The following is a 21,129-nucleotide window of genomic DNA, read 5'->3' as shown; positions in this document are numbered from 1 at the left end:
GTACAGATAAACCTTCACCAAATGCAGCTAACTAATGAGCAACATCAAAGGACGCCGACGCCTTGTCTGTTACCAATCGGCAGGGACACGAGCCGGCCCGACGTTTCGATCCCATCGTCTGTTACCGCCATGTCCATCTTGGAACGAGTGGTCTACGCAGAGACGATATTATCCGTTTCTGTCGCGTTCCATGTTGCCACTAATCGTTCAAGTTGCCACGCGTCATCGTCTACCGGATGCCCCTAGAAACCACTAGTGGCGTTTTCTTCGCTGGAAAAGAATCTAGTACTGTACAAATGAAGTGTGTACCATAGCGTAAAAAGAAAGATAAGTATGTACCACAAGATTCGCGCTCAAAGCAGCGCCTTACGCTATATCCCCATACAACAAGCACGCACCTCTTCATTCTCTAGCTCCCTTGCATATCACTGCGGCCATGGCGGTGCAATATTTCCAAGATTATTTCCGATTCTCACTCACGGCCAACACAAATTAATGGTTACATTCGAAGGGAGACTGGAGAATCGGAATACAGTTGAGAGGATACATCATCTTCTGGAAAATCTCGGTCGCCTTCGGGTAATGAGGGAAGCACCGCTCTCCATGTACCCGCCAGTTCTTGCCTCGTCTTCGTCTTCACTCGACTCGTCGGACCTCCACCTTGACCCGCCTTGGCCGGCTGCTCCTTCACCAACTGGGGGTTTCTTGCCCAAGCTTCAAACAACAGAGAAAGAAGAACACTTCAGTGTTAATTACTGTGCCCACCACAAGGTTCAAGTCTTTCAAGTAACCACCGGTGAAGGCAACCTTACAACAAATGATAGACCGCACCAGTCCAGGCCACAATCCATTACAACCATTAGAACTATGAATCTACATTATGATTTACATCGATTCCACCCAACTTCTGCGCTAGGGCCTATTTGGTTCACTGCAAACTTTGACTCAGCATGTTCGACAGTTTGAAGTTTAATGATGCGATCTGATTCAAGCCACGGCTGTGGCGAGTTCTACCCTTTACCCCCCGGCCCCCGCGGTGATATTCATTTGTTAGCCAACTTCTGCAAAAAAAGTAAAGTGTGGCAAAGTATGGCAAGTGACCAAACAAAGCCCTTACTCTTCCTATGTACAGTAAAACTTATTTCTTTTAAATCAGGCCAGCACTACATTGTCTGCCTGAAAAATTTCAGCGGTTATCTACCAGGTATGATGTAGTCCCTCCGTTCACAAAAATGTTTATATATTTTCAATATGGACTACATATGGATTGAAATGAGTGAACAAACACAGTAAAACATGTCTACACACATCCAATTCAGAAAAAAAAAGTTAGAACATCTTATATTTGTGAACGGAAGGGGTACCAAACTGGCCACCTTGACAGAAGGGACAGACCTATTACAGCCAGCAACAAAGATCAATACCACACCAGGAAACAGCAGTCAGCCCCAGGATAGTTAAAAGTAAAACTGTACAGATATTTTAAATTTAAAATCAAATGGACAAACAGTAAAACTGGCACTACCCAACACATAATGTTGTGAACTTAAAATTTCATACAGAACTTCTCGGAGAAAAGCATTCTCCGAACCAACCATGGGCCATGCTTTTTTTTTCTGAATCTGCTCAATTGACCAACCAGGGTTACCCAATAAAGTACCAGTTACTCTAAACCCTTGGCCTATGGGACTATGCTTTTAAATCGTATCAACCCTCAGAAATTACCGTGAAAATTGTCAAAAGGTAGTAACTAAATAAGCAACATCAAGTAAAACAATAAACATATTGCAACTGTACACAACAAAGATTACCTCAAAACGTTCGGTGTCATTAGAACTTTTGTCTTCTCCATATGATTCTCACGACGAAATCCAGCACTATCAGATACCTTTGTTTGGCCATTTTGACCAGCCCCAGTCCCACTTAAGATGAAAGGCTTCTCAGCACGTACACCAAAGTCAAACTCTCCCTTTCTGACAGAATCTTTTCCTTGAAAGAAAGTGTTTTTGTTACGCTCAGTCCTCACCAAACTTGTTCCGTGGGTTTTCTTAGGTGTATCGCCAGCACCCAAGTTGAAATACATAGGAATTGAATCATGACCAGCAGGTTTGGTTCCTTCTTTAAAACCTGGCTCTCCTTTCATAAAGCTGAGTTCTCTTGTCCCCTTTAAATATGGATTCTCACCATTTTGACCCAGAGAGGGGAATATACCCCCTGCAGTGGATCTCATATTGGATGCAGGTGTCGCTGGAGGAACTGGCCTACATTGGAGGATAGATGGAACCTTTCTGCCAAACTCTGAACGGACACTACCGATAAGAGCACCAGAATCAGTCAGCCCATGGATATTCCTGGAGTGGAGAGGGTTTGATTTATTCTGAAGAGCAGGGGTGAAGGACGAGCTCAATCCAATGGTCAGACTGGCTGATTTGACAACAGGATTAACAGGAGAAGACGTTTGCATGGTTCGGATGGCAAATTGACTTTGGTCCCCGCTGCTGATGGACCTCATATCCTCCCTCTGGACCTCAGGAAGCATTTCAAGGCATTTAACCTGTAAAGAGACATACAACATACTGAAGTGTTGTGTATACATCTAAAGAATTCATGCAGTGCAGCAGATTATGTCTTGAAGAAAATAGGCATCTTTCATTCATCCAAAATTAAATTATATACTTGCTCTATTCAACAATACATAACACTTGTGACTTTGGCACGGTCTTCAGCATGTAACTTTTGTAATAAATATGTTGGCATGAAATAGCTATATCATAAAATACTTTTCACAACAAATGTGTTGATACTATTTTGACATAATCAATCTAGGTCAGAGATGTTTCATAGTACACCTTTTAAAATGCTATGTATTTACAGATGTAGGCGGTAGCGTGTTAGTAACAGTATGTCATGTTTGGAGGTTCACAGAGTGGTCCAGCAGAGTCATAACGAGCTCCAACAGTTTCTAATTATGTTTAATAAGAATATTTTCATAACCAATCTAGTAACAACATGTGCACATGCCAATTCCAAATACTACCTCCGTCCTGGTTTATTAGTCCCCTTCATATTTTGTGTCCAATTTTGACTAGAGCTTTAACTAACAAAATATTAATGCATGTCACCAAAAATTATATCATTGGATTCGTATTTGAACATAGTTTCCAATTATAATATTTTTTATGACATGCATTAACATTGTGTTTGTTAGTTAAATTTAAGGTCGAATTTTGGCATAGAATATGAAGGGGGACAATAAACCAGGATGGAGGTAGTAGTTTCCAGTACATTGGCTATCAAGCTTCTAATAGGACACACATTCTAAAACGACATCTGAAAAGAATATAGGAGTAGTCATTAAATCAAGTTCAGCAACTGCGACGCATATATTACAAAGAGAATAAATCAAAAAGCATTTTCCTGATAGAATAAAGCATAATAAAAACAAGACATGAATGCCGAGACAAAACCAAAGTATGGAAGTACTTACCACCAAACCTTCTCTCCACCGAGCAATTGTGCTGATTTTGGATGCAACCTCTTCATTGGCAGTTTCCAGTGTGTTTTGCTCGAAGTTCTGAAGACTACGATGGACATCATATGCTTCCAAGTACCGATAACGCTAAAAGAGCAACCAGAAAAAAAATACAGAAAGTCCTCTGCTAATTAGCTACTGATATGTTTCCTTATGATGAAAAGTTGAAAATATGTGCATATGTCAGTAGCCCATGGTAGTATTTCAAACTAAACTGACAATAGCACTATTTAATTCTCCATTAGTCCAAATTCAACTAGACTACAATAATTAGAAGTGTAGTGTAAATTTGGTAACTAACAGTCCAGCCAAATGCAACATACAAAAATCTCAAGGGTAGCGCCATCTACAGAGACCATAACATCAAAATCATATATGAGTTTAACAAAGTAAAAGTTGCTTTTAGGCACCAAGTGAAAATATCCATGAAGCATTATAACAACACATGTATGAAGCAAGAAAAGTATCCTACAGACAAGAGACAACGTGGGGACGAACTTCCCATTTATCATTTCTTCTAACAGTAACATCAAACACCACTGATTAATCTCTTCTCATTATATTTTCTATAAATATACATAGTATCTCTTTGCTACCTTGATTTATGTACATTAATAATAAGAAATAAGAAAACCTACATGCAAGGATGGATGCTTGAATTTACGGTTTAGGTACTTCCGTATCTCAGAACATTCTTACAAAATTCATTGATTCACTATGTTGGAACAAGTGCACCAGCCAAAAATTCAGCAAAAATACAATGCATTGTGCACTGTTCAAGAAAGACAGGTGGTTCTACCAGCGATGTTCTAAAAAATAACTAGAATCTTTTGTGTGCTTTTTCAGGGCACATCGATCACACTTCCGCATGATTTAATGCAGGTGCACTATTCTTATATGAATATTTTCATATTTTGAGAAATTTTCGATAGGCACAAGTAACTAAAAAATAAAGTAGCACCCACCCTTGCATGTACAATATCCAATCTCTAATAGTAGTATACATGAACTTCTGTGTTCATGAAAAAATGCTGCACTAGCTAGGCTTAACCGCTTTGGATTCTAACTGTTATATGTATCTGTTCCATGTCTGAAAGATGTGCATGGCTATTAATATATGAAGTAGCATGTGAGTAAACAGAAGAGATTTAATGAAATTTCATTACACTAGAATTTCATAAACCTACAGTATCATTTCCTCGTGACCCTGAATCCCTGATGACCTTAGTACACTGAAATGACAAAATGAATATGCAAGCATACAGAAAATTTACCTGGAGGTAGAAAACAACAAGCAGACTACCACATGGCCCTGTGGGCGCCTCACGAGCAGAATCAAAGAGGGACTTGTGAAGATATTTCTCTTCCTCAGAATCCCAAGGCAGATCAATTATTCTATCAACAATATTTCGTTCAATGCAGATCTCACAAAACTCAACCATCATCACCTCAACATGATGCATCACATCTGCTGGTCTTTGCTCTTTTATCCTAGAGCAGTAGCTCCTATGGAACATAAATGCTTCTGTTACTTGGCCATATTCAATTCTTACACGGATTGCAGTCACTGCCTCACTAAGACATAACAGTCCATCTTTCTCAATGTTTGCAGTAGCGGAGAAGCTATCACACCCTGTGCACTTCAACACGACCAGTGCCACATCAGGTTTCTGACGTTCAAGAAGAACTTGTGCTATCTTTGGATGTGTTTCCTTGCTAGAAATCTTTGGAAGAAGAGAGCATGCCTCCTGCACAAAGAGTAGATGTGCATCACAATGGAAGTTAATTGACTACAAGAACAGTATTTACTGAATAAGCATGTTCACCATATACAAGTAGAACTCAAGCTCCGATGTCACTAGCACCATAAATGGGGAAAGGGGGACTTCACTAGAATTCATAGAACAAATGCTTGTTTTAAGCAAATTGCTAGTGAATATGCAGGTTTAGTATATACAAGTAGAACTCAAGCTCTGATGTCACTCACACCATAAAAGGGGAAAGGGACACTTCAATGGAATTCATAAAATAAATTATAGTTTTAACCCTTAAGCAGCATATATTGGAAATAACAATTCAGTGGAGGGCAAGTAAAAGGCAGAAACTAAAGGGACAGTTTCAACACAATACACATCTCCATTTACATGCTTATTCAGTATGGTAACAATATAAATTCTGTATGAGTAGCTAAATTAATAGGGGGTGCAAAACTGGTTCCAAGGGATTCAACCCCACATAGCTTGAAGTTCAAATGTATTTTGTACAAATAAGCAAGTTTTGTTTCAAGGGATTACAGTCCAAAAATGAGTGCAAAACTGTACAGGACTTGCAGAAAACAAACCCTAACAGCTGAACTACTGAAAGCACTCTCCCTCTCCTTTTCAAAATATTGTCCTCCAAAGCAACTGAACAGAACAATAAAATAAAGATATGATGAGAAACAGTTCTACTTTACTTCAGCACCCAAAGACTAGGCAGCCCAACCACCCCAAAAGGGTCTTTCTACAATTAGTAAGCTTGAAGCAATTGTGACCATATAATGTGAATAGCTTTGATAAATATGAAAGACAGGTAATTCAAAAAGCGGTGCAGATCACTCAAAAAAATGTCAAAACTCAACTTCACAGGCAAAATAGGAAAATATAATTAACCATTTGACTTGGACAAAGAAAACATTTAATGAATCAGATATATGCACGACCCATGCACCATAGCTAAGAACATCATGTCGAGAAAAGACAGGTGTTAATCAGTTACCTCCAGAGCCTGTGAAGAGTGGTCGTCCAAAAGACAGAATACTAGGCATTCGAGCAACGTTCTACAGGAGATCCCAAATGTAGCACCAAAATCATCCACCAGATACCTCCATTCTGAATCTGGTCTGGTCCAATGCCGATCAAATATGTAGTATAAGAACTAAAGAATGTCAAGGAAACCGAAAAAGTAGCATGTTTCAATGTTTGTGAGTAGCATTGTAATGTTGAATTCACTATCAGATAACAAAAAAAAGGATACAATTGCTTGCTTTGCAATCACCATGTCAGATCCTCCGTGAAGAAACAGTACATCAACTGCCTCACGCAAGTTTTTAAATGGGTAACTATTGACACTAAACTGATCAATTGTACAAGAGAACTCAGATGCTGATTGTTCATTCTGCAAACAGGTGATTTCCGCTCCTTCCTCATTATCCCTATAACTTAGTTGACACCCAAGGTTTTGTAGTGCCTGCTCGATGAAAAGTATACCCTGGTTGACTTCGTTGTGACCTGATGATTTATCAGAGAATTCAGGCCATTGTCGTTCTTCTGCAGACTTTTTCCTGTTAACCACATCAGCGCTCCAAGTAGCAAAACTAGCATGGCGCGAGCAAACTTTCTCAAGAAATTCATGCCTGGTGCACCATATCATGGCTTCCAAATGCTGTAGGAAAAACTCCAAAATTAACACTTCAGGAAGAAATAATGATGGTGTAAGACATCTGATTACTTTTCTTCTAAAGCATTTCAGTGAAAAACAAGTTATGGTCAACATAAATGAACAAGATAGAGAAACAAAAAGGGAAAGACAAGATAAAGAGGGATAAACGTAGTTGTAGTTGTCCATATTCCAGTCTAACTTGAGCTATGTATCCAAATCAATTCAAATAACTCCATGAATAGAAAGTAAGCTGCTGAATGAATCTACGGCCCAGTTCTTTTGCCAGAATCTGGGGATTCTCCCAGAATCCGACCCCTACCCAGCTTCTCCCAGAATCCTATCTAGTTAGGGTCTAACTAGATAGGATTGTAACACAAATGGGGCTCAAAGATTCTGGATTGTAAAACAAATGGGGCTCAAAGATTTTGGGAGAAGCTGGGTAGGGGTCGGATTCTGGCAAAAGAACTGGGCCTACACCTCCTAGCATAATCATCTTATAGCAAAACCCAACTACCATGCTTAGCAGAACTTAAAAGCCCTAATAGCCACGGATTTCAGAATTAAGACCTGCTTTGCCTTCATTGTGTTCTCGATGAGACGATGCAGGTCATTTACATGAACTGCCTCTCTGAAAGATGCGATCATAGCTTCAACAACAGTGGATATCCCTGACAGCTGCACTGCAAACTTTTGCATCTGGGATAACTTAGACTTCATCGTCTCTAGTCCAGATCTATCTAAAGACATGGTTAAGGTGTTATTAACAATATAACCTTGCCTCTCCCTCAACATGCATGGCTGTGCTTGAGTGAAGAGATGAAAGGCTAGTAAAAATATATATAAATTATGTAACTGGAACTAGAATTAGTTAAACATTGGTGGATACAAATTGTGCCTATCTCTGATATGAGTGACTTAACAGCCCTCTTGCACCAGTCCTTGATGACCACCTCGTCCAAAAGAAAAGCCAGAAGTGGATCACTTGACACAGCATTCTCATCCAAACAAACATCTGTTATATCTGATCTAAATGTCAAGGTAACAGAAGGAAAAAAAGAGGACACTATGTAAACAATTAAGATGAAACTGTGTCTATCAGCCTAAAGCAAAAGTAACCTTCTAAAGAGGATACAGTGGCAAATCAGGGAAACTAGATTATTCTGAAGCGCAACATCAAACAAGGAATGCAACCGCTGGACGTCCATGTTAACAGGATCACCATGGCCTTCCTTTTCCTGAAACCTTTCATCATGCTGCTTAGAGATAAGGCCGACCTCCAAGCACTTGTGGTAAAGGCGGAGCCGCACTCTTTTTCCATTATCAGGTATTGGACTTCTGCAAATTGGGCAGACATCACATCTCTGGCTACACTCGGCACATAACGAGGCATGCCCACATGAGTTAAGCACATGCTGCACATAGCGGCCGCAGCTACTCAAGTCCCTAGTTGCACGGCAGTGCTCGATTCTAGCCTCCTTGCTCAGCTCAATGAGATCAATGGACGCCAATTGCTCCAAAGCATTCTGCCAACATAAATTTAATTTTTCAGCAACTAGGCACAACATTTTACCACACAGGAATGTACTTCTATTAAATAAACCCTATGTGCTGAGCTCGTTTAAAAGACAATCATATAAATAAGTAAAACTTGGTATTTGTAGCCATTTAATTAATTGGCACCATACAAATTACTAGATGAGCATTATGAAAACATAAGAAACAGAAATAAAATGTTGAAGTCACATGCGCACCCAAACAGTTAAAGCACCTAGCAGCTTGACATGCGAATTGGATCATGTGCGATTATGTATCCGCAACAAATAAAAACTATCCCTTCAACTGAAAGACACTCACGGCGACTCAAACAAGTCATTCACTTGGTAACAACTAGTCATGCAGAGATTAAGCTTAGCAGATTGTGTAGCTATGACGTTAGATAACCATGTGAATGCTACAAGGGATGTGCTCTGCACTGCTAGCAATATATTCATATGTTTACAGCTGACTCCGTACCGAATCGGCCCATTTCAAGTGTTACCCTCTTGTACTACTAACTGGTAACTACATTTACCAACCAAGGACGATGACAACATGCTTGGGCGGTGACCACAACCTTTTACTGTTGACCAATCCAGCGCCCTGGCAGATGAGCCGAACCGAAACCGACATCTGCAGACGGTAGCTATTCTACCATGGGGCAGGGTTCAGATACGGGCGCTAACGGCTGGCTCGAAGCTGTAGGTGACCAAATTCCACGAGCGATGGGGGGTTGCTACAGAAGCACGGACCTGGACGGCGTCGCTGCCGTACTTGGGAGGGTGCCTCGGCGACGAAGGGAGAGCCTCCATCCGCAAACCCTCTCCAGCACCCACGGCTTGCTACCGCATCAACCGTGGCTCCGGGCGGCGCGGCTTGCGGGGGAGCGGGTGGGAGCCCCGGCGAGGGAGATGGTGGAGCCGGGAAGGGAGAGGCGCGGCGGCGGTGCGGCCGGTCCGGGGGGAGGCGGCTGGCAACAGTGGCGGAGCTAAGCAATCTGTCAAAGGCGAGCTAGGGCACGGAGTCGCCGTCTCGCGGTCTCGACCAGACGAACAGGCATTTCGCGAGCAACTGGATCGGCTCCTGCGCTCCAGCCCGATCAGGTCCGCGGGATGCCCTCGTCGCCCCTGGCCTGCTTGCTGTTTCTTTTCTTTTTGAGGGAGCTGGCCGGCCCAAGCGATAGGGAGCGGCCTAGCTGGCCCATTTCATTTTCCCGAGACCTGCTCGATCATTTGCCCTACGTATATCCACGAAAAAAAAGAAATTGCCCTACCTTCTATCACTGGGAGGTGGACCCGAGCCTTTTTTCATTAAAAAAAGGTAGACCCCAGCCGGTCAGAGCGGTGGCAGAGAAGACGCCATGACACACACCGACCGAACCCGACAAAGTATCCTATTGAAAGTTTGAAATTCAGTTTCAAGAGAGCTAATCCAAACCGGAGCTAGAAAGGAAGCGAAGCTTGGCGTGAACCTAGGGAAGCACAAAGGTGATTCAAACGGATTGCCGTAACTAAAAGTAGTGAGACTAAAACTTACTAACCTCATCCATGTTTGAATCCAAATACTAATAAAAAAACTAAAATCAAATTAATGAGCATTTATTATCTTCTAAACCCTTCAATCCAGAACTCGCTTATGTCAAAGGAGAGGAGTTAAATGAGGACAAAGAGGACTAATACACATTTTAATAGAGGTACCCTGACTAAAACATTTTAGTCTCAAGACTAGTTTTAGCCTCTTTTTAGTCAGGGGTGCTTGGAACTTTAGCATCTTGAAAAGACTATTTTTAGTCAGACTAAAATAAGTCCCTTGGATCCAAGCACCCTCCAAGTACAGAAATGTTTAAACATTGGGCTAACCGTACATGGTAGGAAGGCGATATATTCAAAATGTAGCAATTAATGAGCATTCAGCAAAAGTTGGCCAAACAATCTTCAACATCGTCAATCAAATGGTTCCAAATTAATTTCCTTTCACAAGGAACGCACTTAAGTAACACAAGCTTACACACAGAATGGTTTCAGCAGTAGTCATCCCTGCTTTACTGCCCAGGAGCAAGGGCAATCAACTACAAGAAATACATGTTTATTTTTCACAAGTATCCGTAAATCATGGGCGTTTTCCCCGTCTGCTGTTTTTACTTGTACAATAAGGTTTACTTGTCCTCTGGTGCAGGTGTGGGTTCAGGTGCAGCAACAGTAGTAGCGAAATTACTGAGGCCCAACTTAAACATGTCGAGATTCAATCCGTTGTTTACCAGAACACTTGTAACTCCCATTTTCGATACCTGAAAGCAAGGCGTACATAAATTAGTTAATCATTTGTAAAAAAACTATTTACACCTGCATAATAATCACAGACTGGAATATCACACCGAAGGACCATTAGCTAGAACCAAACAATAAAAGGAGCATAAAAATCTGGCGCAGGACTAAGATACAAAGGTTCAAATCAAGGAACCGGTCTTACTGAATGAAAACATTGTTCAAGGAAAACCAGCCACAGTAAGATAGGGAGCTTCCAGAAGATGAATGTGGGAGAGATGTCTCCCTTGGAAGAAAGAACCAACACAGTTTCAGCTTAAATGCCTATGTAATCTTAAAGCTAGATCACATGACTTCTTTTGAAGCATACCTCCCACTAGAGGCCCCATATAAACTGAAATTTTGAAAAACAGCAGTTGACCCTTGGGGCATTTTTTTTTGGCGAAAGTATTCTTGTATTACTCAGAAACTCAGATTGGGGCATGCAGTTACAAGATGAAACCATAATAATCTATTTTACCAAACAAGCTTCAGCTAGACTGTGCCTGAAAACAACGAGAAAAACTGATAAAGCTTACTGAAAATATTTATTCTACAAACTAAGGTTGTGTTCGGCATTGAGATGGATTCTCACAATCCTGTTTGTCCCACCCACTCTTCCCTATTTTAGTGTTTGTATATATTTGTATGACCCACTTCACTTTTGTGGCTAATTTTCCAAAGTAAATTATAAAATAAGCACCACAAAACACAGTTCAGCAACCACAGCTGAGCCTAAGAGCAATGGTAAGACAAAACCACAATAACCTAGCCTCTGAAACCAGACAGCATAAGAAGAACTTTGAACCTTGTAGCAAATATTAAATCAACAGACTAAGAGCCAACAATATATATGCACCACAAATTTGATGCAAAACCTGGCAAGTTGAATAAAACTCCACTGGAGACCACATACCGAATATTCTGTATTAAGACGTTCAACATTTTTCGATAGTACTTGTGGATAAAGATGACTGCACTAAGAATTAGGACATTACCGATTGAATATTCCTGTCCTCGTCGTCAAAGAACAGCATGGACTTGTACGGAACCCCAGTTTTTCTGTGGATCTTTTGGAAATGCTCCGTCTTGTGAGTCCAGCTGGAGAATATTTCCTTCATACAGACCAAGAGTCCAAGAGTAAGCAATACGTCCAGTTTTTGTTACAAAAATGTGCACATGCTTAACTAGGATATTATGAGTTGAAGACAGAGGTGTATACCATGCATTGTCATAGATGATCACACATCAGAGCAGTGGCGGAGTGTGAACACTAAAGGGGGGGGGGGGGGGGGGGGGCTAAACGGCAGCACACGGCAAGATCAGCTAGGGAGATTAGAGTGGCCAGGTAACTTAAAGTGAGTTTAGCAATAGGATTAGCATCTCTTTGCATCAGATTCTTTTGGAAGGGGCGCAGGACCCAGGATTGTCCCGTCGACGCTCCGCCTCTGCATCAGAGATATTTCAAGTGATGTTTTTTCCAGGACTTCGCACAGAACAGAGCATGAATAATTCCATGCAGTGCTCTTCTACAGGATTAATAAGATGTGGTGTTTATTGTGTACTAAGTCTAAAGTTAAGATGTTAACAAAATTCTATTGGCATGTCAACTTTCTCAATCAACATACCTTAAATCTGTACGCAATTTCTATCTATATTCCGTTAGCCTTTCAGTGACAATGAGACATGTTTATTGCATACTAAGCTTAAGATGAAATAACAAGATCAGCATCCAACATTCTCAAGGGCCTGCCCATTTTTGATTCTGCTCCCATTCAGCTCAAGGCTTTCATGGTCAAATCAAAGGAATGAAAACATCCACGCGTAAGTATCCGTTTCGAATGTGCTCCATGCTTGGTGCACCGAAGAACCATTTTGCACGCATGCACATGCCTAATTTTAGCTACTTTTACATCACTAGGCTGATTGCTAACAAGCTGACTGAATTCCGGTGCGCTGAGGATGTACTAAAACCAGCTGCAGGGCGAGGTTTACCTGTGCGACGAACATGGGCTGGAGCTCGAGCTTGTCAATGAAGACCCTGGCGATATCGGAGGTGGGCGAGCGCGACGCAATGGCCATGTCGACCCCCTTCTCCTTGAGCGCGCACATGATGCCCTTGGCGTGGCGGTACAGGCTGGGCGACTCCCTCTTGGAGCGGCACTCGCTGGTGAATGAAAAGCGTCAAATCACCGGCGGAACCCAGCGGAATCGGGGCCGAGGAGCGGGGCGTACCAGTAGAAGGGCCACAGGGTGTAGTCGAGGTCGAAGACGACGAGGCGGGGGAGCACCTGGAACAGGCCCAGGATCTGCAGCGCCTCCGCCTTCACGCGCTCGTCGCCCATCCCGGAAGGCCGGACCCCTCCTCCTCTCCTCGCTGCTGCTGCGGCGGCCGTGGCGGAGATTGCTCGCCGGCGGCAGGGAGGGATTGGTCGCCCGGTTCAACGGCGTTCGGCTGGGGCAGGTTTTTTTTTTTTTTTTGAGGCAAAGCTGGGGCAGGTAAAAAGAAAGGATATGCCGACGACGAGATCAAAACGCGTGGAGGAGGATGGTGGTGAAAAGGCCAGACGACCAGGCCCATCCCGTCCTGGTGTTCTCTACTGGGCCGGTCCAATCAAGCGGGCCGGGCTCTTCGTGTTCCTCGCCGTGTCCGGGCCGGTCAGGCCCGCACCACTCGGGCTCTCTCTTCTCTCTCCATAACACCAGACCGGGAGGGGTTCTGCTCCCCAACCGGCGCCACCGAAACCCCTTGACGGCCGGACCACCGCTGCCGCTGCCGCCCGTCGCCGCGCCCCTCCTCGGCGTCCTCCGGAGGACGCCATAGTATTGCGGCATCCCCTCCACACCCGCTTCCATCAAGCGGTGTTCACCAGCAGGGGGGAGGGGGGCTCGATTCGGCTGCTGGGAGCGGAGGTAGGAGCGGCCAAGATGTCGGATTTCCAGACCTCCACGCACCGGGAGCGGTGGATCTTCCAGCCGCAGGACCTGGTAGCCCTCCCTCTCCGATCCATTCTCTCTTCTTCCCTGCTTGGTGCCCAGGGTTTGCTTTGGCCTGGGACGGCTAGCCTATACTATAGCATCCTCTGGACATCACATGGTAATGGCATGCTGATGCCGTTGATTCTGCTTTGCAGGTGAATAAATGGACGACGGCGAACCGGCGTTCAGCGGAGATCCTCGCCCAGGTTGGCTTCTCCCGACGCCATTGCATTCCTTCACTTGTTTATTTAGCTTATGTGTGGCTGCTCATTGTTTTTGTTCCCTTTGTTTAAATTTGTGAAGTATGGGACGACGAGATTGAAGGTGGACCCTGTTGATGGCTCAATATCGAACCCTGAACCTCTGCCCGATCATGGTACACGCCATTTGATGGTTTCTGCTGCCTATATGTTTCTATGAGTAGGCATGAGCTTGAGAAGCGATGTCTATGCACTGATTTCACTTAAAAGTTTGGTTCTTTCATAGTTGTGCTTGTTTCCTTGTTGGCCAGTGTTAATAGTAAGTTTTTGCAGAGTTTGTTCGACTACTCGCATTTAGATGTATTATTATAGTGTTAAACTACTGTTTTGAATTCAGTTGTTGGGAGCTCGAGCGTGAAGCCTCTATCCTGCGAAGAGGAGCAAGTGATGCGGATATTTTACGAGCAAAAGATTCAAGAAGTGTGCAGAGCATTCAAATTCCCCCACAAAATTCAGGTAAAGCATTCCTCTTCCAAGGTACCGTGCCTTTGCTAACTTAGTGATTGAATGCTAACAGTCAGTTGTTGCTTTGCAGGCTACAGCGATAATATATTTCAAGAGATTCTATCTACAGTGGTCTGTAATGGAGCACCACCCAAAGCATATTATGTAAGCAATGGTGATAACATGAATAATTTTGTGGTTAGGAACACATAAAATCCTGGTCTATGAATACTCAGCTAAGATTTACTTCCCTCTCAAACGTAGCTGGAAAACTAGGCAAACGAATGGGACCCTTCATACTTCTGTGCAAAGTGAATATGTATATCCTAATCAAAAATAAAAGTATAAGTGTCTGTAGCGTCTTATATTCCTATCAATGTTATTTCCTGACCCTGTTAGTATTTGCCAGTGGCCAAGTTAATCAATTTTGTTTTCACAGGTTAACCTGTGTATATGCTTCTTGCAAAGTGGAAGAAAATCACGTTTCTGCTGAGGAACTTGGCAAAGGGATTCAGCAGGACCACCAGATTATTCTAAATAATGAGATGATTGTTCTGAAAGTATGCCATTTCCATATTCAAGTTTTATAGCACCTCCAAGCAAACAGAATGTGACACTGAATTTCTTGCTTTCTTGCAGTCTTTAGATTTTGATTTGATCGTTTATGCTCCATATCGTTCTATCGAAGGATTTATTGATGACATGGATGTAAGTTCCGTGTGAACATTCCATTATATTCAGCATATAAGTCCATCATAATTTAGCTTATCCTATGGCTGCATTGGCTAATGACATTCTTTTTTTTTGTTCTATGAAGGATTTTTGTAGGGCAGGTAATGGTGCACATCAACGGTTGAAGGTCATACATTCCTTTCACCCTTTTGCCATACTGTTCAAGAACACATTAATAAAATGTTTACTGTGTTAGCCTTTTCTGACATGTGTACGTAAATATATGTTCTATATTTTACTCGATGTTTCCTGACAATCATTTACATAGCCATAGTATTTTATGAATGGCAGTCACAAATTCTATGTCCTAATCATTGAGAAAATAATGTGAGTTCATGATAGAAGTCTGGTTTGGTTAACCCTAAACTTGTAGATGAAGGTAAACTGTGAATGCTGGGGGTTTTACTAATTGATAATACCAAGATCTTAGCATAAACTTATGAGTTAAGCATTAGTTTAAATACTTTGATATCAGAATAAGGAAAAGAATGAACTATTATCTACAACCTTGGGTTTCCTAGGTGACCGTCAAAACATTGATAGAATAATGCATGAATGTTAGTTCTGAAAATTGAGTTGGTGCCACATTTGCTTTTGGAATTGCATCAACAGAAGGATACAGAAAACATGAACCATCAAGTCTTATCGATTTACTATATCACACTATGGCTAGTGCTGAACATTAACTTTCTTCACTTCTTTCTACTAGATAGTAAGACACGTCATACACCAATTCGCCACATAAGCAAATAAGGCAAATAAATATTGTGAACTAATTTGTGTGATTTTCTCAAACAATAACTAAAGCATCCATTGCCAAATTTATAAAACCAGTTTATAATGTAAAAGAAGCTCTTTCACCTTATTTCTTACATGGAAGGAAAGAAAGGTAATATGAATAACAAAACATGCAAGCTTTGTGACTGCCCTGCTTATGCATCAGATGTTTGTATTGTAGGATTTGCATCAAACTGCGAATTCTGAGGTTGACACAATGATGTTGACTGATGCACCTCTTCTCTATACTCCTGGACAGGTAGTCTTAAACTATAAATACTATGGTTAATCTTCAGTTAGTGTGCTACTCCAGTACATCACTGTCATTTTCATAATTTTCTTGGTTAATGTTCATCGATTAAGAAAGCTTAATCCTCAGCGTCAAGCTTAGGGTATTCAAACCCCAGAGTTTCAACCAATTTCTTATGTGATCTGATTGGATAGTGTGTTCCATTTTTTACAGTTGGCTTTGGCTGCTCTGTACAAGTCCAACAGTGCACTCAGTGTCCTCGATTTTGAAAGGTCGTAAACTTATCTTTGTTTATTATGACCTTAATTTGTCAGAACTCCGTGTTTCACGATGCAATATTTTATCTTACATTTACTCATTGTTGATCTTGCTAAATTCATTGATTGTTTGCAGATACTTGGAAAGTGTTTTTTCAAGGCAACACTTTGATTGTCCAGTCGAACAATTTATTCAGATAATCAGTTCAATCAATCACCTGGTAAGAATGTTTACCTGGCTTGGCACAAATACAGTTTATAACACAATCATGTAAACTCCCACCAATAGTTGTTCTTGAACTGTGTGTTTCATTTCACCGCTTGAACACTTTGTGTTAACAAAAAAGGATTAACCAAGGTGGTGCGTGGTTGAACATATGCCACTCTTTAGGAGGGTATTTAAACATTGATGCCCTTATCAGTACCTTTGGCGTTGCCTCTATTATCTGTGTATGTATATATGCAGGTTAGCCAGCTTCAACTACCTGGCACGAAAGAAATGAGGCATGCTGATCGCAAGCTGAAGCATTGTTTGGATCCAAGCTCAAGCTCTCATGATGAGTAAGCTCTCTCAACTCCACAAGCCTGCATGCCCTCAATGATTGTTTGTACCGTCATGTACTCATGCTTGCTATCTGAAAACTTCTACAGCCACAAGAAGAAAGAGAAGAAGTCAAAGCACAAATCGAAAAGGACTGCCAGTGATGCCCAGCTGTAAGTACCTTGCACACCAACACGTGTGTTTGACGATGTTCTTTCCAGTTCTTGCATCTGAACTTATGCCCCGCATAATCCTTCTCCGCAGCAACAGCTAGAAATCGTGCGGTTAGGCAGCCATGCCGTGTAGGAACTAGCTCTGGAAAGTGTGGTGGTAAGGACTTGTACCGTGCTCCGTGTGTTAGCCACTTTATCATGCAACCAAAATTAACGTATGAAGTATTTTTTGTCTACTCAGGCTCTCCGGTTGATGAGGTTTCGATTCCAACTTTCTCCAGCCATCAGATTGGTGATGCTCAGCTGATCTCCTCACCAGCCCAAGTCTTGGCCAAGGACAGGCAGTTTTCAGATGAGGCGTCCTTTAGGCCCTTGCACGTCCTGCGCCAGCGAGTGCTGTGCATTTTGTAACTCAATAATAATTTTATTAGAGCGGCTTAAATCTTGGGCGCGAGGGGAGAGAAACTTCGAGATGTAAACCATTGGATGCTATTTTGTTGTAACTTTATTTTATTAGAGTGACATAGGATAACTCCAACATTTCGTCTGCTCGCTTTCGTTTGGCATTTTGCCATTTTGTTCGTTTCCTGGTGGCGCAAATCCAACCCCCCCCCTCCCCACCAACACACACCAAAAAAAAAAAGAATTGGGTCGGGTTTGTGTCCTCAGAGCAACTTCAATGGGGCGACCCAAACGGACATGGATTTTGTTCACTTTTTGTCCGTTTGGGTCGCCCGTCCGCCTAGAGGATATGACATGCACGACGACTGCTCCCAACTCACAGACGCAAAAGCGGACATGCACCTCTGCTCCCAGTCGCTCCTCTACTCCTCGTCGGCAGGCACCTCTACTCCCAGTCGCTCGCCCTCCCCTCCTCGCCGCCGGGCACCTCCCCGTGACGCCCCTCTGCTCCTCGTCGTGGTGCCCCACTGCTTCCAGCCGCGTCGCTCCCTCTGATCCCCGTCGCGTCGCCGCTGCTTCCAGCCGCGTCGCTCCCTACCCCCCCCCCTCGCGCCGCCGCAGGATCTTGCCGGTGCTGAAGTTGAGAGCTCACTCCGCGCAGGCCGGGGCTCTGGAGGTCCCCCGCCGAGCGCTTCTTCCTCTGGATCGGCGGCGGGCACCTCTCGCATCGTCCCTCCGCTCCTCCTCGCCGGCGGGCACCTCTCGCATCGTCCCTCCGCTCCTCGCCGGCGGACACCCCATCGCGCCCTCCGCCCCTCGTCGCGCCGCCCCTACGCTGCCCTCGCGCCGCCGCAGGATCTTGCCGGCGCTGAAGTCGGGGGCTCGCTCCGCCGCGAGCTGCAGCACCTCCCCCCATGAGCTCCAGCGCCAGCGCCAGCTGCTCCGCCGCGGTAGGTGGCGGCCTGCGCTGGTGGCCTCGCTCCTCGTTGCCGCGGTTGTGGAGGTAGATGGGCCTCGACGCCGGCGAGGGGTGGGACGACGCGTGTGGGCGGCGCTGGATTAGGTGGGGACGTGCTATGTCACTGATACGTGGGTCCAGGGGCGGACACGAGAGGGCAGCAGCGGACGAGAGCGGACGACAAGAGCGCTCGTTTTGTCTGCCGCGGACCCATTCATGGCCCATTTTTGCGTTCAATTTGGGTCGGGGCGGAGGGCAAACAGACAGCAGGCGGACACGGACGTCCGTTTGGGTCGCCCCGTTGGGCCAGCTTTTATGTCCGGATGAACCAAACGGACGGAATGGGTCGCCCCATTGGAGTTGCTCTCACGGACTACTTGATGTCCGCCCATGGACCATGTGGTGGCCACCCACCGAGCACGAGGTAGTCCGTCAAACCCTAGGCCACAGTAGTCGCCCATCTACGGTGCAAATGCCATGGAAGTGGACCCCTAGGAAGCACGGCCATGTGGCTGGCTCATAGGGGTGCCGCCATGTGGCCTCGTTAACCGTGATGTCATTGGGGGCTGTGCCACCCAGGTATGGCTGATGTGTACTGGGAGGTGGCCATCCCATGGCCATGGCCTGACGTGCATCTGCCAGACGACTGTCACTTGAACTTGGAAAGGGTTTCACCGCCAGCCGTTTCGGCCTTCGGTCACCCAAGTGCGTTGGAGATCTGTTGCCGTAGGGATCTACTGTCCGAGGACCTCGTCCACTTTTCGATGTTCGTCGAGGACTCGCCCTACTAGGACACATGGTTTGTGGATGAGCACGCCCAGAACCATCGCCCATGCTTCGCGCGGGAGCATGCTCAAACGTCGTCATGTGCGCCAGCGCCACCGTGTGCTCCAGCACCCGAGGACGACGAGGCCCTCGAGGCCTCCAAGCTGGGCGAGCTCGCGACATGGCCTAAGTTGTGCCACTGATGCTCCACACATCGGCGTTGGAGGCCATTGCGCCCGCCCCCACGCCGTTGCCGAAGCCAGAGCCATGGCCACTGCAAGGGCTAGCGGGGCACACGTGGACGTGAACTTTCACATTCCCTTGCACGCCGAGCCGGAGTAGGAGCAACAGGAAGCGCCAGTGGCCATGGCCACTGCACCAGCGTGGCCATATCCATGGCCGCCTCCGGTCTACATTGGCCTCGTCAGCGACGAGGACAATGACAAGGACAGTAGATCTAGGATTTTTAGTTTATTAATGTAATAGACGGACTTTTAGTGGCAGTTTGAAATGGGTATGTGTGTTGGGTGATGATTTTCCCCCACATAAATCCAAACAGACACATTTGAACAAAATGGGTCTCCTCATTGAAGTTGCTCTTAGTTCTCCGGTCACCCTTATCCTTGTGCCGGAGAACTAAGAGCAACTTCTAATGCCAAAATGGGTCTCCTCATTGAAGTTGCTCTTAGTTCTCCGGTCACCCTTATCCTTAGCTCTCCACATTGTCAAAATGCCTGAAATAATACAACCGTTTTGCTAAAGCACATCTAGAATTGATTTTACGCAGAGATTTGTGTAAACATTCTTATTGTCTTTTTTCTTTTTTTTCCACTTTAATTGAGTTATTTAGATAATGTGCAATAATTAGGGCATTTCTAGATGTGCTCTAGACAGGCCCATAATACAAAGAACAAAATTATGTACTTATTGACTGCAACCTACAGCAACCTCCCTACGGGCCGACTTGTGCACATCCTCCGTGATTTCAATTGTGGGAATGTACCCTACCCCTCCCACCCTCACGTAATATCCGGTATTTGAAATTGTGGATCTCTTAATTTGGAGTTAATTGTAAGGAAGTACCACACTTGGGGCAGTTGTAATGGATTAGTACCACTATTCAGATTTTTTGCAAGTCAATACCACGTTTGAGGCTAATCGTTGCAAAACGGGATAAGCATCGGATAACGCTGTATCTGACATCCATGCCCCACCTGTCAGGTGACAGGCTGGCGAACCGGCGCAGCGCTCGGCTGACTAGGACCGGCCCGGCTCGTTCGGTCTATACGCCTCGGTCGGACCCAACTCCACCTCGAACCCAACTCACTCCCCTCGAACCCTAGCCCCCGCCCCGCTCGAGCTCTCGCCATCCGATTCGCCGCCGACCGCCGCACAATCCCCCACCCCAACCGCGCCGTGGTGCACGAGGATGAGAGCAGCGACGACTACTCCAGCCTGCAGTACATGAACTCCTCCGATGACGACGGCATGATGTACCGAGTGAGTGGTGGAGCTAGGGCTAGGATTAGGGTTTCTGCTTTGGGGATTTGATCTTTGATTTGGGGGTTTTGGTTCATTTTGCTCCTGTAGATCCCTGCCAGCATTGAAGACCAAGACTACATGGGCATTGAGACTGGAACCATTGTTCCCTGTGAGCACCATGGGCTGCCATGTGAAAGGCGTGTAGCCTTTGAGGGATTTGGGACGGGAAGGAGGTTCTTAGCCTTTCCTCTTAAAGTAAGATTCTGCACTTCCTATGTTATTTGTATTAAAATGAGTTGGTAGTAGCACCATACTATT

The 21,129-nt window shown here is 44.5% G+C and overlaps 3 protein-coding genes across 3 annotated transcripts; 1 reads left to right on the top strand and 2 right to left on the bottom strand.

The window, feature by feature from the left end:
• Nucleotides 1-304: 304 nt before the first annotated feature.
• On the bottom strand, nt 305-9,586 carry LOC125550547 (E3 ubiquitin-protein ligase HOS1). Its single transcript, XM_048713570.1, has 10 exons — nt 9,241-9,586; nt 8,085-8,475; nt 7,839-7,973; nt 7,520-7,689; nt 6,548-6,955; nt 6,290-6,448; nt 4,807-5,280; nt 3,488-3,619; nt 1,812-2,554; nt 305-714 (listed from the first exon to the last, which is right to left on the bottom strand). Exons 1-10 carry the CDS (start codon nt 9,298-9,300, stop codon nt 549-551), a joined length of 2,838 nt encoding a protein of 945 aa, XP_048569527.1. The 5' UTR covers nt 9,301-9,586; the 3' UTR covers nt 305-548.
• Nucleotides 9,587-10,428: 842 nt separating this feature from the next.
• Nucleotides 10,429-13,315, bottom strand: LOC125550546 (magnesium-dependent phosphatase 1). The gene is made up of 4 exons (XM_048713569.1): nt 13,027-13,315; nt 12,787-12,958; nt 11,790-11,906; nt 10,429-10,775 (listed from the first exon to the last, which is right to left on the bottom strand). Exons 1-4 carry the CDS (start codon nt 13,134-13,136, stop codon nt 10,644-10,646), a joined length of 531 nt encoding a protein of 176 aa, XP_048569526.1. The 5' UTR covers nt 13,137-13,315; the 3' UTR covers nt 10,429-10,643.
• A 169-nt stretch (nt 13,316-13,484) lies between these two features.
• Nucleotides 13,485-17,744, top strand: LOC125550545 (cyclin-H1-1). Its single transcript, XM_048713568.1, has 15 exons — nt 13,485-13,779; nt 13,926-13,976; nt 14,074-14,146; nt 14,368-14,486; nt 14,566-14,639; nt 14,914-15,034; nt 15,114-15,182; nt 15,292-15,333; nt 16,165-16,242; nt 16,447-16,505; nt 16,627-16,711; nt 16,957-17,051; nt 17,142-17,204; nt 17,296-17,361; nt 17,446-17,744. The coding sequence occupies exons 1-14, from the start codon at nt 13,720-13,722 to the stop codon at nt 17,303-17,305; spliced, it is 999 nt and encodes a 332-aa protein (XP_048569525.1). The 5' UTR covers nt 13,485-13,719; the 3' UTR covers nt 17,306-17,361; nt 17,446-17,744.
• The last annotated feature ends 3,385 nt before the right edge of the window (nt 17,745-21,129 follow it).

The sequence above is a fragment of the Triticum urartu genome, chromosome 4 (assembly GCF_003073215.2).
Source record: "Triticum urartu cultivar G1812 chromosome 4, Tu2.1, whole genome shotgun sequence".
NCBI lineage: Eukaryota > Viridiplantae > Streptophyta > Magnoliopsida > Poales > Poaceae > Triticum > Triticum urartu.
Note: the sequence above shows the minus strand (reverse complement) of the source record. Positions and strands in the feature narration are given on the sequence as shown.

What these genes read in the sequence shown, in the direction of transcription:
- LOC125550547 (XM_048713570.1), bottom strand. Translation starts at nt 9,300, where the DNA reads ATGGAGGCTCTCCCTTCGTCGCCGAGGCACCCTCCCAAGTACGGCAGC. An exon ending in AGTTTCCCTGATTTGCCACT is followed by an intron (nt 7,974 to 8,084) that starts GTATCCTCTTTA and finishes CATTTAGATCAG; the next exon opens with ATATAACAGATGTTTGTTTG. An exon ending in TTGTTGTTTTCTACCTCCAG is followed by an intron (nt 3,620 to 4,806) that starts GTAAATTTTCTG and finishes TTGCTCTTTTAG; the next exon opens with CGTTATCGGTACTTGGAAGC.
- LOC125550546 (XM_048713569.1), bottom strand. Translation starts at nt 13,136, where the DNA reads ATGGGCGACGAGCGCGTGAAGGCGGAGGCGCTGCAGATCCTGGGCCTG. An exon ending in ACCCTGTGGCCCTTCTACTG is followed by an intron (nt 12,959 to 13,026) that starts GTACGCCCCGCT and finishes TTCATTCACCAG; the next exon opens with CGAGTGCCGCTCCAAGAGGG. An exon ending in AGGACAGGAATATTCAATCG is followed by an intron (nt 10,776 to 11,789) that starts GTAATGTCCTAA and finishes CCTTGCTTTCAG; the next exon opens with GTATCGAAAATGGGAGTTAC.
- LOC125550545 (XM_048713568.1), top strand. Translation starts at nt 13,720, where the DNA reads ATGTCGGATTTCCAGACCTCCACGCACCGGGAGCGGTGGATCTTCCAG. An exon ending in GTGCACATCAACGGTTGAAG is followed by an intron (nt 15,334 to 16,164) that starts GTCATACATTCC and finishes TTTGTATTGTAG; the next exon opens with GATTTGCATCAAACTGCGAA. An exon ending in TTCTCTATACTCCTGGACAG is followed by an intron (nt 16,243 to 16,446) that starts GTAGTCTTAAAC and finishes CATTTTTTACAG; the next exon opens with TTGGCTTTGGCTGCTCTGTA.